We start from the raw sequence: 15,152 nt of genomic DNA on the forward strand, positions 1-15,152 counted from the left end.
GAGAGGCCCGCGTACCGCAAAAAAAAAAAAAAAAAAAAAAAAAGAATAGAAAAAATAGAGGAGAGACAATAATTGGAGAGAGAGTGGCTGAGAAATTTCCAAAGCTGACGAAAGACACCATCCCTTAAACTGAATGCTTATGCTGAGTCCAAAACAACTAGATTGAGAGGTAAACAGGGGCCAGAAAATACATGACCCTGGAGCCCATGTCAGAGAATTTTGCTTTTATCCTAAGACTTTTATTCTTGATGAGTTTTAAGCAGACAAGTGAACAATCAGCTTTGCTTCTGGAGGCTACTGTGGGGAACAGATTCAGGAGATGTCAGGATGCAGGAGGCTGTAGATGGGTCCCCACAAGTGATAATGGTAGCCTGGCCCAGGTGGAGATGGAAACAGAGAAAAGTGGACAGGCTCCAGAAATACTGAGGACATAATAGGGACTCAGTAATGGGGATGATGAGAAGAGCAAGTCAAGGGCAAGCTTAAGATTCTGAGCTGCAAAGACCTAAACAGACATTTCTCCAGAGAAGACAAACAGATGGCCCATAGACACATGGAAATATGCTCAACATCGCTAATTATTAGAGAAATGCAAATCAAAACTGCAATGAGGTACCACCTCACACCAGTCAGAATGGCCATCTTTAAAAAGTCTACAAATAACAGATTCTGGAGAGGGCATGGAGGCTGCCCTCCCACCACTGCCACCTCGTGATGGGACCCTAGGTGGGTGGTTTTGATGACAGGCAATCCTGTCAGGGAAACGTCCACCCGACGTCTCCATCCGAAGGGATGTCGGCTGTGGGGAGGGAGAGATCAGGGTGGGGCCTCAGGATGGGGCACCTGCCCTGAGTCACCTGCTCCTCCTGGCCCTGCCCAACACTCACAGGTGCCCCCAGCCTCCAGCCTCAGGGCTCCCATCTGTAAAATGGGTCCTGGGGTGCACAGGGTGCACTTTGTCATTCTCTCTCTTCTCAACTTCTGTCTGTCTGGGTGGCCCTGCCCTGCAGGAGCCCTTCTAGAAGAGTGGTTCAGAGTGTGGGACTCTGAGTCGGAGATGTGGGCTGTAATCCCAGCCCTCTACTGCTGGGTGATCCGTGGGCAGGGACCGAGCCTCACCCCCAGCATCCTCGGTGTCGTCTCCAATGAGAGCATCCACCTCAGAGCTATGTATTTAATGGAACAATCGGGTAAAAGTGGGTGAGCGCCCAGTAACATGAGCTACTCTGATTTTCCTCCTAATCTTCTCCCAAGAGAAACCTGGAGATCACCTCCACCCCCAGCTCTGGTCTGCGTCATGGAGTTCAACAGGCCAGACCAGGAGTTGGCAAACTTTATCTGTAAAGGGCCACATAGTAAATATCTCAGGCTTTGTGAGCCATGCAGTCTCTGTGCAATGACTCCACTTTGCTACTGCAGGGCAAAAGCAGTCACGGGCAAGAGCATCTACATGAGTGGGCGTGGCCATGAGCCAATAAAACTTTATTTATAAAAGCAGACAGCAGGACGAACTTGGCCCTCGGGAGGTAGTTTCCAACTCCTGGTGCAGAACCAGCACGAGGGCTGGAGGGTGGCGGGGGAGTGTAGTAGTACTGCATCAAGAGCCGTGCCCTTGGTGAGGCCCCCTGGCCCCCTGGCCCTGTCTGTGCTCTGGCAGCTGCTTGGGCCTGTCCAGGGAGGCTGGTCTCACCCTCGCATTAGCTTTGCCTACATGCACTCTGATGGCACAGCCCCTGGCGTGGTGTTCCCAGAGAGACAAGCAAGGTTCCCGTTCCAGGTTTGGGCAGTGATGGGAGTGGGGTCGGGGGAAGGATATAGCATGCAGGAAGACGGAATTATGCTCACTCCACCCCCTCCTCCACCCCTACACTGCCAGTCCACACTGCCCCGGACCTGGTGCCACCATGGGTCTCCCCTCCTAAGGCCCCCACAGGAGCCCAGAGGGTCTACCCAGTGAGGTTTCACTGTCCTTTATTGCCTCTGTTCACTGAGTACCTACTACGTGCCAGGGTCCAAAGAGCCGGGCGCATCCCTCAGCCTGGCCACCTCCCCCTCTGCTGGCCAACCACAGTGGGAGCAGTTATGACGTAGGAAGAACAGGGACTTGGAATGTTTAGATGGCCCAGGCTCACATTCTGCTCTTCTGCTTCCCAGCTCGGGGAAGGGGGGGTTCCCCTTGACTCCCTAAATTTCAGTTTCTCCATCCATAAAATGGGGTGTTAGCACTACCTTCCTTGCTGGGTGATTGTGAGCATTCCACAGTTAATCTAAGTCAAGTATTTGGTCGGTAGCACGTTCCGCAAACATTGGCTTGTATTCGTGTTAGGACTAGGACAGGACAGTGCTTCCTACCTCTCAGATCACCTTCTCCTCTTGTCCTGGGTCCCTCTCAAAGGCTCAGTGATGTCCCCATTGGACAGATGAGAAAACTGAGTCCTGAGTAGTTTTTTCTTCACTGCACAGCCTTGTGGGAGTTCCCCCTTAGCCCAAGGCTGTATGGGAAGGGAGGGAAGAGACTCAGGGAAGGGCAGGGGAGTCTTAGACCTCCAAACCACTTTCTTCCTCTTAGCTTTCACCCGTTGTTTATTGCTGCTTGAGAAGTACTTGACAGTATGCTCATGCTGGGGGTACCAGGCTAGTAATAGCAGTAGTAATAATAGGGACCAACTGGGCCGGGTACCATCTTAAGCATTTTTTTTTTTTTTTGCTGTACGCGGGCCTCTCACTGTTGTGGCCTCTCCCGTTGCGGAGCACAGGCTCCGGACGCGCAGGCTCAGCGGCCATGGCTCACGGGCCCAGCCGCTCCGCGGCATATGGGATCCTCCCAGACCGGGGCACGAACCCGTATCCCCTGCATCGGCAGGCGGACTCTCAACCACTGCGCCACCAGGGAGGCCCATCTTAAGCATTTTATATACATTTTTTCCCACTCAATTCTCACAACCGCCGTATGGGGTAGTTGCTATTATCACCCCCATCTTGCAGATGAGAAAACTGAGGTTCAGAGAGGTTACGTGACTTGCCCAAGGTCACAGCCTGACAGGCTGCAGCCCTGAGGGGAAGTGACTTGCCATAGCCTGACCATAACTAATCACCAAACAGTAGAGCCACACAGGGGCTGTGAGACCCAGATAGGGGCAATGACTGTCCCAAGGTTGCATAGTGACCAAAGGTGGCCTCCTGGTTCCAACCACTGCCTTCCAAGGCATGCAGACCAAAGCACACTCACCAGCCCTTGTCTGGACTAAGTTGGCTATGATGTTGGAGATGATGCAGATCTCTTCGCAGATCTGGGGCGGACCGGGCAGGTGGCTCACCAGGCTGGAAAGGAGACCAGAAGAGGGGCAGGGCCACGTGGGGGTGGCAGTGCTGGGAACAGGCACAGGGGACTGACCACACTGGGAAGTGGTGGCTGTTTCTCAGGGAAAGGCAATGGGGGGAGGAGGACCCAACCTTGGGGCATAACCCTGGACTGCTCCCCACAACGAGTGGTCGGGCCAGAGGGGTAGGCGAGCCCCACTCACCTGTCCCTTTAGGACCAGCTTCAGCGTGAAGGAGATGAAGTCTGTGAACAGCTGCTTGGTCCACCTGGGCCTGAAGGGAGCAAGTGCTGCGGTGATCCAGTCCTGTGCATCCATTGAGCGCCTACTGTGTGCCAGGCACTGCTCAGGGCTCTGCCAGCCTTGGAATCCTCCTATAACCCAGCTATAACCCCATTTCACAGCTAAGAACACTGAGCCTCAGAAGGAGCCTCAGACCTGAGTGTTAACCAGCCCAGAGTCCCTCGGGAGGCCCCATTGCCCATGATGTTCATACCTGTTACACTCACACACATGGATATGCCTGAATCCAGATTCACACATGTGTCCATCTGCTCCACGGGCAGAGAGGGGCCTGAATCAGGGCTGCTCACAGCAGCTTGACAGAGGGTTGGCCAAGAGAAAGATCTGAGTAGAGTACTCAGGATCTCAGGTTCCAGAGTCAGGGGGGCTGCTGGGTTCAAATCCTGCCCCCACCCCCTAGTGGCAAGCTGTGTGTCCTCAGCCAGTTACTTAGCTTGGCTAGGAATTGTAGCTGCGAACTTGTGTGATGCCTGGGATGCCAGCAGATGTGAGTTTTTCTTTCCTTCCTAAGCTCTCTGTGCCTCAGTTTGCCCATATGTAAGAATGGGGTTAATAACACAATCTACCTTCCAGGGTTGGGTTGTGAGGATGTAATTAACTAATCCATGCAAATAGCTTGGAACAGTGCTTGGCTCATAGCAAGTTCTCAGTAACTGTTAGCGATTATTTTTTTCCAGCCTTTAAGGGGGTGTTGATGGGGAGAGGTAGGTAATGACCCCACTGAAAAGATTGATCCCCCAGGTTTGGCTGCCACAGGCATGGTCTGGGGTTGACCCTCGGAGGGGCAGTGGACACACCACCCTTCCATACTCCTGGGGCTCATGCTAACAGGAAGGGGCACAAGTAGAAATGGGGGCCACAGAGGTAGCGTACTTACTTGCACTCCCCTTGGAGATGCAGGAGCAGCCTGTGTGGAAAGATAGGTAGCATTCAGGGGCATTGGTCCACACACTGCCAGAATCACAGGCTGCAGAGTCCCCTGACACCACATCAGGGCAGCCTCGGCCTCCAGGCAGAACCCATGTGCTGCCCAGGCCAGCCAGGAGCTAGGCTAGCTTTGGGCTCCCCCAGCCAGCAAACTTCCCAGGCTGGACCGTCTTTGGCAGCCTCAGAATCCTCGGTCTGCCTAGCCTTCCCTCTCTGCTGAGGCGGATTCCTGGAGTCCAGCCTCCCTGCCTCCCCAGAGGGAGTAGGACACATATTCAGCTGTGTGTGTTGATCTGAAGGTCAGTAGAGTCGATTTCAAAGTCGACAGACTGATCAACCCTCAACCTGCAAGGAGGCCACGGCCCAAGACCCTCTTTCCGCCCTCAGCCCAGAGAGGGCCAGGGAGAGGCATGTCAGCTGAACAGGAATGCTTATCTCCAGGCGCCCCAGGGTCCCCTTGAAGATCACAGGCGCATTCTGAATGGAGACATTGGTGGACTTGTCTTCCACCAACTCTACCTGGCTGCTGGTGACGGACAGGTGGCTGATCTGGACACTGGGAGAACAAAGGGAAATAAGGAAGGGTGTCGGGGGCCTGGGAAGAGGCAAGGGCGTGTTTTTGTCACATCTCCACTTCTTGTCATCCTGCGCTGCCCAGGGATGCAGTGGGCAAAGCCCTGTCCTATCCTCCTGGAGCTGAGTCCAGCTTCACCTAATATCAGTCATGGTCAATCACATTTAATCTCTACTCCACCCATGTTTACTTTGGATAAGTTATATATTAATGAAATTTATTCTATGGAAGTTTATTCTATGGAAGTTGATCTTATTGAATTGTTGATGATTTATTCAGGGTAATATCTCTTTTAACTTCTCCAGGCAACTTTGCCATCTCTGACCTCTTGTGATGTAGGTCTAAGATGGCTTTATCCTCATTTTACAGAAGGGAAACTGAAGCCTAATGTTACACAGAGAGTGCGGGGCTGGGGCAGCCCCGTTGGAGGCCCCACTAGACCTGGGACGCCCCCACTCCAGCTGCTGGCGGCAGGTGCTTTCCTCCCAAGAGGTAACGGTGGCATTCAGCATCGCCAGCGCCCCCTAGTGGTAGTAAAATGTTTACACCGACTCCAGCACCAGGTTGGTTACCTGTGCAAATCAGAGTCCACCTTTATTGAGCTTGTCTTTGGGGTGGGGGGGCGGGGGGGGGGTTGGGGAAGATGAGGTTTTAGGACAAAGATTAGGTCCCTGAACAGTGTCTTCCCCATCCCTGAGGACTCACACAGATATACAGACACAGAACTTGTTCCCTTGCAGCCTGAGGGGCCCAGAAGGTGGATGTGTCGTGTTCCAGGGGCCCAGCCTAGTGCTTAGACCTGGGTTGGAACCTGAGCTCGCCGCTGCTAGCCTCGCTGTGTGACCTCCAAGCTGCTTAGCCTCTCTGAGCTCCTGTTTCCTTGTTCAGTAAGCAGGGCCAGTAGAGGGATGTGCTGAAGGTAAAATGAGGTATTGTTTGTAAAGGTGCCTGGCCTATAGCACAGCCTCAGCCCAGGTAAAGTCAGGAGACTCAGTTTGCCAAGAGATCTTACTACCCTGCCTCCCTCTACCCTCCCTCTAAGGCCCGAATCTTACTGGGGCTGTTGGAGAGACTGATACCTTCCAATAAATCCCCACAGGGGCACTGGGGGATGGTGAGTGGGTTGAAGCAGCATGGTGGGGGCAGGTTGTGCAATACCAGGCTTCTGGCCCTGGTGTCAAGTCAGGTGGGGGGGTCTGAGTTCTCCTGGCTGCACTTCCTCTCTGGGGGCTGGGGGCAAGTTTCAGGCTACTCCCCACCAATCCCCAACTGTTCACACCCCAGGCCTGACTCACTTGTGCAGACCTTACTTGACTTGGCCAAGGATCACCATGGCCCTTTGCCCTTGATATCGCTGGAGGCTGTCTGGATCACCTTGGTGGTCTCCTGGCTCATGAGAAGGGAGGGCAGTGGTGAGGGGCTGCAGGTTCAGGACCAGTGCCCTGTCCCCTGGCCTCAGCTGTGGCTCAGCCTCTTTGGGATGAGGGGTTGGACTTGGCCTCACTCTGGCATAAGTTAGATGGCTATGCTCAGGGCACATAGAGAGAGAGCTCTGACCCCTGACCCTGGCCAGAGATCCCAGTCATACCCTAGCCTCTGGATCCCAACACACAGGAACCCCATGATCCTAGTCAAATGGCAGCCTCTGAACCCAGCCACACACTAAGCCCAGCGTCACCGAGACTGTGCCGCGACACCCCCTCCCCCAAATACAAACTGAGTGTGTAGTCCTGGGACTCAAACTTTGACATCCTCCGTTTTAGAGACCATTGCGTTTAGCCTCCCTATGCCCTTAAGAGGCTAGGGCCCAGAGAAGGTAGGGGAGCTGACCAAGGTCACACAGCAGTGAGTGAGTGACAGAGCCTCCCCATCCTGGGCTCATGCTAACCCCTGACTCCAGCCATGGAAGGATCCCCAACACCAAATACACACGGACCTCCTAACCTTCACCTTCTAACCTGACCCTCAACCTGGCTCTGCTCTGAAACTTAACTCGAGCCCCAGAATGATCCTGGGTCCCAGGCAAACACAAACTCCCACATCAGGCTGTTTGCAGCCCCTCGGGGACCTTCTCACCAAAGAGCTTGACTTGAAGGTGAGGACAGGAGAGAGTGAGGATTGCTCCACTCAGCCCAGGGCTGTCCTCTCTCTGGGCTACAGTGTGGCAGCCCCTGCATCAGAGCTGGCTTCTGGCCAGGGAGTCTCCTTCTCAGTGGGTGCCCCCCAAAGGAGCCCTGGACCGACAGACAAATGGGTAGACAGACAGATGCACGCACAGAGCAGTGGTGGTTGTACTTACACCCCAGGAGGGCAGGCTTGGTAAGTCGGTACACAACGCCTGGTACAAAATGCCTTTGGGGCAGGCGCGGTCACTGGCCAGCAGGGCTGGGGGCAGGAGGGAGGCAGCTGTGGGCGGGCCCATGCAGAGCTCATGTCTGCACAGCTCCCATGGGACAGGAGGCACTTCCGGGGCAGAGGGTCTTGCCTAATTCACTGCCCCTCTGGCCTTCTCTCAGGTTCAGAGCGAGGTTTCCAGCCAGGATTCCCACCTTCTGCTTGTCTCCCCTCTACCACCTGGCACCATGTTTGCCCTCTCCTATGTATCTGGATAATTGCTTAATACTTAAAACAAAATTTATTCTTTTTTTTACTTAAACAAATGTATGCAAAAATAAACCTTATCTCTTTTGCCATAAATAGAAAGAGGCTAACATATAATGACAATAAAATGAAGACATTTCATTGTTGCCAGATACTCTCGCTTGACAATGACCCTCAGTTTGAGGCATGCTGTTGCATGTAAATCAAAACTCAGTTCAAAAAGGGAGACAGCTTTGTGGGGTTTCCCTCGCTGGAATTTGGTACCAGGGTACTTAATGCTGCATCTGTGTACCGCGCAGCAACCTCTTGCACGCCCTCCAGGGGTACGTGCCTAACACTTCGGTATTCTGGTTTAGAGATCATTGCCCTTAGCCTCCCTTATTGAACTGTGCCAGAGGCTGAGGCCCAGAGACAGGAAGCGAACTACGTGAGGCCACACAGCAGTCAGGGAGGGGCCTCCCCACCTTGGGCTCTTCCTTTGCCCCCACTGACCCGCTGCCTCCCCAGAGCTTTTGCCCTCCTTGGCGCTTCCCAAACCCGCTCCATCACCGACAGCCTGTCTCTGGGGCAGAATGAGGCCAGGGGCTATCTTGGAGTACCCCCTCGGCCCCATGCTGGCACCCTTCAAGGTCTCTTTGCGATTACAGTAGGCTGGAATCAGAATTTTGGGGGTGTCGGGACCACTCCTGCCATCTAGGTTCCCATGTCCTTGGCTTCCAGAGGATTGAGAGGTAGGAAGGGAACAACTCTGAGTGAACGCCTGCCGCACCCAGGCCCGAGCAGCGCACTCACCGTCAGTGTCCCCCTCCCGCACCGCCGGGAGCTCTACCGACAGGCAAACACACGGAGGGACGTGCTGGCACTCACCTGGCACCTCACAGTTGCAGCTCCGGAGGTCTGGGAAGCCTAGGTCCAGCGGGGCAGGAGGCCTGGGGACACACCGAGAGAATGGCGTTCTGCCACACTGAACTTAACCCCACGTCCTAAGATGGTAACAGGAGCCAGGCTGACAATGATCATGGCTCCTGGTGCCACGGTCTCAGTCTCTGTGGCCACCTTCCTGGAGTACGTACCTTGTCCTTGCCACCCCCTCCCATTCTGAATTCTCTTCAGTACCAGTCACAGGACACATAGCATGGTTCACCATGGATGAGCTCTTGTGCCATTCCATTTTAAAATATTAATCAATTAAGTTTTAAAATATAACACTGGTATCTGCATAGTCAAAAGTCACAGAGAAAGGGAAATCAAGTCACTTGTCAGTCCTCCCGTCCTGGAGCAATCTGTGTGTGTGTCCGTGCGTGTGCGTGTGCGTGTGTGTGTGTGTGTGTGTGTGTGTGGCAGGGGGGTGAGGGGCTTTCCTCCACGAAGGTTTTTGCCTCTGCACATTCATTCCACAAATATTTACTGAGCACCTACTCAACTAATGTGACCCCAGTCAGGGACACAGAAGGTGGGGATCAAGATGCCAGCCCCTCCTCTCACAGTCCCACATTCTAGATTTGGGTGGAGACTCAGGTACGGTGGTCTCACCTCCACTTCCCAGAACCAGGAGGCAAGATGACTATTTGCTGAATAATAACATCCACCGTTCATTGAGCTCTTATTGTGAGCCTGCTAGGCTGAGAGCTCCCTGAGCCAGGATCAAGGCTGCACTGGATCCTCGCATAGTAGGTGCTCAGCACATAGTAGGCCCGCAATAAAACCTTGTCGAATGGCGTAGAAAAGCCAGGTGCTGTGCTGAGCTCTTTACATGCTTTATCTTATTTGGTTCTTATGATAAACTCATAAGGAGATATCAATTATTATCTTCATTTTATAGGTGAGGGATCTGAGCTCAGAGAGGTGCACTAACATATTCTACATGATGAAGCTGATGGACATTAGAAGGAGGACCTAAACTATAAGGTCTGTATTCTGTGCAGAGGGCTTTCACAAGTCCCCGAGCCCCGAGTAGGGGTGGGTAGGAGCACACACTGGGAGTCAGGGATCGGGTCTAGTTGGCCCCTGACTCACTCACTGTGTCACCGTGAATTGGTCAGTGGCTCTCTCTGAACCTCAGTTGCCTCATCTGTAAAATGGGAAAACGTTGACCGTTGCCCTTTGCATCCAAGGAGACAAAGGCAGTGGACCCAATATGTATACATATAGCTGATTCACTTTGTTGTACAGCAGAAGCTAACACAACATTGTAAAGCAATTATACTCCAATAAAAAAAAAAGAGGGCTTCCCTGGTGGCGCAGTGGTTGAGAGTCTGCCTGCCGATGCAGGGGACACGGGTTCTTGCCCCAGTCCGGGAAGATACCACATGCCGTGGAGCAGCTGGGCCCGTGAGCCGCTGAGCCTGCACGTCTGGAGCCTGTGCTCCGCAAGGGGAGAGGCCACAACAGTGAGAGGCCCGCGTACCGCAAAAAAAAAACAAAACAGAGTCCTATATTAGGCTTTTGCTTGATCAGCACAAAGTATCCGTGGGTGGGTACACAAGATGCTGAAAACATGGGCTGCCTCTGGGAGGAACTGGGTGTCTGGGAGAAAGGGGTGGGGGAATTCCATGCCTTTTGAATTTTGGGTCACATGAATGTATTATTTTTCAAAAACTATAACATACAGTGTTTTACTCACAGCTGGGGCCAAGAATTCCCCTTAGCAACTGAGACCAAACAGCTGATTTCTCCTTCTCAAGAGTCCTCAGGTAGGGAGCCAGGGCCTCAAGGATATGACAGGATGCTATCCACAAAGGGAGGGCTTGCCCAGACTGCTCTCGGGCAGGTCCCTCCCTAGCCCCACGTGATACACCCACTCACAGAGCTGGGTGAGCCTCACTGATTCCCAAGGCCCAGCTGGGTGGGGCCTATTTCCCCTGGGCACCAGCCCCTGGGGGGTACATACCCACAGTCATCGCGAGGGTATGATGAGCAGGCATGTGCCCACTGGTCTCACCAGGGTGGGGGCTGGAGGGCAGAGATTCCGCCCAGGAATCCCCAACATCCCCATCCATGGGCTGGGGCTTGGGAGCCTCGTTAATGGGCTCCATTTGCCAGGAACGGGAAGACTCCCTGGCGGGCTACTGTCCTCCTGGCTGCTGTGCATGTTCCACTCCTGGGGCCGTGGAGGGCAGTGACTGAGGGTGCCCCGGCCAGGGTTCTGGCGGTCGCGGCTCTACCCACAGCAGAGAGGAAGGCATGCCCATCCTTTAGTGCAGCTGGCTGCTGGGGGGCCTGGCATGGGAGTGTGAGAGGCCCAGGGAGTAATGGACTAAAAAGTAAAATAAGGCCTTTTTTTTTTGGAATGGTGGATGTTATTATTCAGCAAATAGTCATCTTGCCTCCTGGTTCTGGTGGCGCAGTGGTTAAGAATCCACCTGCCAATGCAGGGAACGTGGGTTCAAGCCCTGGTCTGGGAAGATGCCACACACCGCAGAGCAACTAAGCCCATGCGTCAAAACTACTGAGCCTGCACTCTAGAGCCTGCAAGCCACAACTACTGAGCCCGTGGGCCACAACTACTGAAGCCCGTGTGCCTAGAGCCTGTGCTCCGCAACAAAGAGAAGCCACGCAACGAAGAGCAGCCCCCGCTCACCACAACTAGAGAAAGCCCGCACGCAGCAACGAAGACCCAACGCAGCCAAAAATAAATAAATAAAATAAATTTATTTTTTTAAAAAAGGTTTAAAAAGCAAAATAAAACAAATAGAACCAACCAAGCAATCAACCAAAACCAAAAAAAAAAAAAAAACATCTATCCCTGGCCGGGAGGGATAAGTTAAGAGGTTGGGATTAACAGATACACATTACTATATATAAAACAGATAAACAACAAGGACCTACTGTATAGCACAGGGAACTATACTCAATATTTTGTAATAACCTGTATGGGAAAAGAATCTGAAAAAGAATATATATATATATAAAACAATCACTTTGCTGTACACCAGAAACTAATACAACATTGTAAATCAACTATATTTCAATTAAAAAAATCTATCCCTTCAAACTTAGAACCCTGCATCTTAAATTCTTAAAACTTAATAATCATAGCATCAGCTATATTTTTGAGCTATATGCTGTTTACATTATCTCATTTAATCCTCTTTTATTTATTTTTATCATGGTAAAATACACATACCTTAAAATTTACCATTTTAAAAGGTACAGTTCAGTGACATTTAATACATTCACAGCGTTGTGTGCAAGCGTCAAATTCCAGAACATCTTCTTCACCCTAAAGGGAAACTCCACACCCAATAAGCAGTCACTCCTCCCAACCCCCCAGCCCCTGGCAACCACAAATCTGCTCTGGACCTTTTGTATAAATGGAATACTACATCATGATGATTGTGAAAGTGCAAAAAGTCAGCTAGGGATTAGGGCGGGGATATCTTTTTAGTGGGGGGAGGGGAGAGGTGGGCATTATTCAGTTTACCACAGTTCCACTGAGGGAGAAAAATGTCTCTAAAGCAGATAATGATGATAGCCCCAGACCCTGATTATGTATATCTAGGTCCATGTCGGATTATTTGGAAGGACACACACTAGATTGTTAACTTGGTCACCTGGGGTGGGGGTGACGGCAAGGATGGGGGAGATAAAGTCACCCTTGAGTCCCCGGGGGACTGACTTGCTCCTTCATATTCAGTCACAACAAAGAGTAGGAGGCTGTGTCTACGCCGTGCCCAGGGGTCTCTAAAGAAAGAGAACTTCTGAATGTGAGCAGGCTACATGTGGCTCCCAGCGTGGGCCACTCACCGGCTGCGCGACTTGGGTAAGCCACTTAACCTCTCAGAGCCTCAGTTTCTTCAAGCATAAAATGGGCGCATTTTACGCATCTCCTAGGGTTGATGGGAGAATTAAAGGAGGTATTGCTTGCCTGGCCCACAGTCGGCTGTCTTATCGTCATGGCTCATCCTCTTCTCCAGGCTGGGAGGAAAGCTGCTGGGTGTTAATATACTCTGCTCTAGCGAGGCCTCGGTCCTCAAGGCTGGCAGGGAAGAAGTCGCCCATCACTAGAAGGTGAGTTTCTGCAGCAGTGCCTGGCACACAGTAGGACCTCGTTACGTATTTGTGGATGGAAAGACTGTGGGGGCTTCCGGGATTTGGGTTAGTCACTGCCACCACTGGGCTGACCTGGGGGTGCTCCCCCATTAGTGCGGGCGGTGGCCCTGGATGCAGGGACAGAGCCGAAGGGCTCTAGGATCCAGTTGCCCCTGCGATGCCAACCTGGGAGGCTCGGAGGGGCCTACTCGGCACAAGCCAGGGGTGAGCCCAAGGGTTCAACTGTATTCTGAACAGGCGTGGGGCTGAGAGTAGAGGAGACAGACAGCTACAGAGCACCCCTGAGAAGAGACCCAGAGCCCAGCCTGCAGAAGAGTCAGAAGTGGCCAGCCAGCTGTACACACCCCCAGAATTCCAGATGCCAGCACCTCAGGGACCCGGGTCCCTTCCCCCCATGACCCCAGGAATCCCAAACCACCTACGACCACAGGTCCATTTTCTGAGTCCTAGGTCTTCCAGCAAGCCTCAGCCACGGGCCACTGGCTAATCTGGCAGAGGCCCGGGGCGATCAGGGGAAGTGGGGACAGGACAGAGGGAGACTTCAGAGGGCCTCGCATGCCAAACTCAGAGGACACCCGTCCTGAAGAAGGCCCTGCTCGGCCTCTGCTGCCCCCTGGTGGCTGGAGACCAGCTGGCCCCAGGCTTCCGGCCCAGCCCAGTGCCACTGGGTAGCGCTGAGGGCTGGGGAGGGGGAGGTGGCTGTAACTCAAGATGCTCGCATACCTGGTGTACCTGTACCCACACACCTGCCCAGATAAAGCAATCCACGTGCACATGCAAATAACCTTGCGTGCACGTGTGCACGGATGTGCGCATTCCACGTACACACACAGGCCCCCTACACACAGGCCGATACACACCAACCCCAGCTACATCTGCCTATGAGACGCACACGCCCACACATGTGCACATGCACCCACGAGTCACCCAAACACAAACGATCGCGATGAGATTCGTGTCTTTTTTTTTTTAAACATTTTCATGGGCTATATGTTCACAAAGCTTTTAGTGTTTCCTGACCTCCATCATTCAAAAACTACTGCCATGATTTCTGCCTTCTCTGCACATGCTTTAGACTGTTACTTACTTAACCTTTTAAACCAACTCGCTTTTTTTTACTTAAATGTATTTTAAAAGGGAACTTCGTATCTCCCCTTTAAGTAGAAAAATACGCTTATCTAATACATTGCAAAGTAACACGGTTATTAAAATAAGGGACAGACCCTCTAGATTTGGTTCTGCACACCCACCCCAGGGCACGTTTGCCGCCTTTGGAGAACACTGCGTTACTTTGAGCCTCGTGGCCCCTGTTGGGTGGATGGAGCAGTTTTTTATGTCCTAGGGGCCTATGTTTTGGATGAGGGAGCAGGGGCTCAGCCTGGAGAGGACCCAGGGCTCAAACCAGCTCTCCTGCCCTTGCACCCTCTGCCCTCCCCTAGGGATGACCTCTCTGGCCTCATCCTGCCAACGCCTCCCTGTCTGCCTCCAGCACCACTAGGTGCGGGTCTCCCAGTCAGCCCACACCAGGACTCTTACCCTCTGCAGCTCCCTGCAGCCCTCAGCCAACCCACCTCCTAGTCCTCCCTGACCCCAAATCCTCCCACCTGCCTTCTGTCGTCACTGGCACTCTCCTCCATGCCCTCAGCTCCTTGCTCTGACCCTGGATTTGAGGCCTTCCCCGCAGGTTCTCAGTGAGCAGTCCTCCCTCCTATACCCCTTGTGTGTAAATCATTTCTCCTCCCTCGCCCCCACCCTGGAAAACTCCAGCTCCTTGAACTATAATCCATCAGACCATACTGTTCCCTCCCTTATGACTCCTCCAATGGATCCCATCTCACTTTGACTAGAACCCACATTCCTTACGATGGCCTAGAAGCCCCTATATGATCTGTCCCCCCACTTGTGGATCCCTTCACCCACCACCCCCTTCACTCAACTTCAGCCGCCTGCCACCTTCTAAGGCATTGGCTATGCTGACCTTGTTCCTACCTCGGGACCTTTGCACTCGCCTCTCTTTCTACTTGGAAGACCCTTCCCCAAATCTTTGCTTGGTTTGCTCCAGCTCATCATTCAGGTGTCACCTCCTCAGAGGCCTTCCCTGACCACTGTCTAACCACTTGTCCTTCCCCAAACCCACTGCTAACTAGTGTCCCCCATCCCATTATTCTCTTTTCTTTCTCTGTTTTTTCCCCAGTACTTGTCATTTTATGTCCACTTGTTTCCTTCTTTAGTCTCTGTCATCCTGCCAGGATGTAAGCTCCATGAGGGCAGGAACACCCAGCACCGAAGGTCCTGAGTGCGTAACTGTGAGTGTTGACCCCATGACATGTGCCTGCCTGCGTGCTCTTCAGCCAGCTGTGTGGCAGGGAACGCAA

General features: G+C 52.8%; 2 protein-coding genes across 2 annotated transcripts in view; both read right to left on the reverse strand.

The window, feature by feature from the left end:
* The window catches only part of NLRC5 (NLR family CARD domain containing 5), a 113,057-nt gene extending 110,658 nt beyond the window's left edge, over positions 1-2,399 (reverse strand). Inside the window, exon 1 of the mRNA XM_082607421.1 lies at positions 2,353-2,399. The gene's annotated coding sequence lies outside the window, so the exon portion shown is untranslated. The remainder of the gene's footprint in view (positions 1-2,352) is intronic.
* Positions 2,400-2,417: 18 nt separating this feature from the next.
* Positions 2,418-8,891, reverse strand: CETP (cholesteryl ester transfer protein; the record flags this gene model as incomplete). Its single annotated transcript, XM_082606642.1, is given in 12 exon segments — positions 2,418-2,492; positions 3,230-3,321; positions 3,525-3,594; positions 4,501-4,535; positions 4,538-4,669; positions 4,835-4,895; positions 4,897-5,246; positions 7,424-7,530; positions 8,218-8,376; positions 8,518-8,550; positions 8,593-8,654; positions 8,842-8,891. Coding segments are annotated over 12 exon segments (1,191 nt in total). The 3' UTR covers positions 2,418-2,452.
* Between the last annotated feature and the right edge of the window lie 6,261 nt (positions 8,892-15,152).

This window comes from Mesoplodon mirus, assembly GCF_964341445.2.
Source record: "Mesoplodon mirus genome assembly, chromosome: 19".
NCBI lineage: Eukaryota > Metazoa > Chordata > Mammalia > Artiodactyla > Ziphiidae > Mesoplodon > Mesoplodon mirus.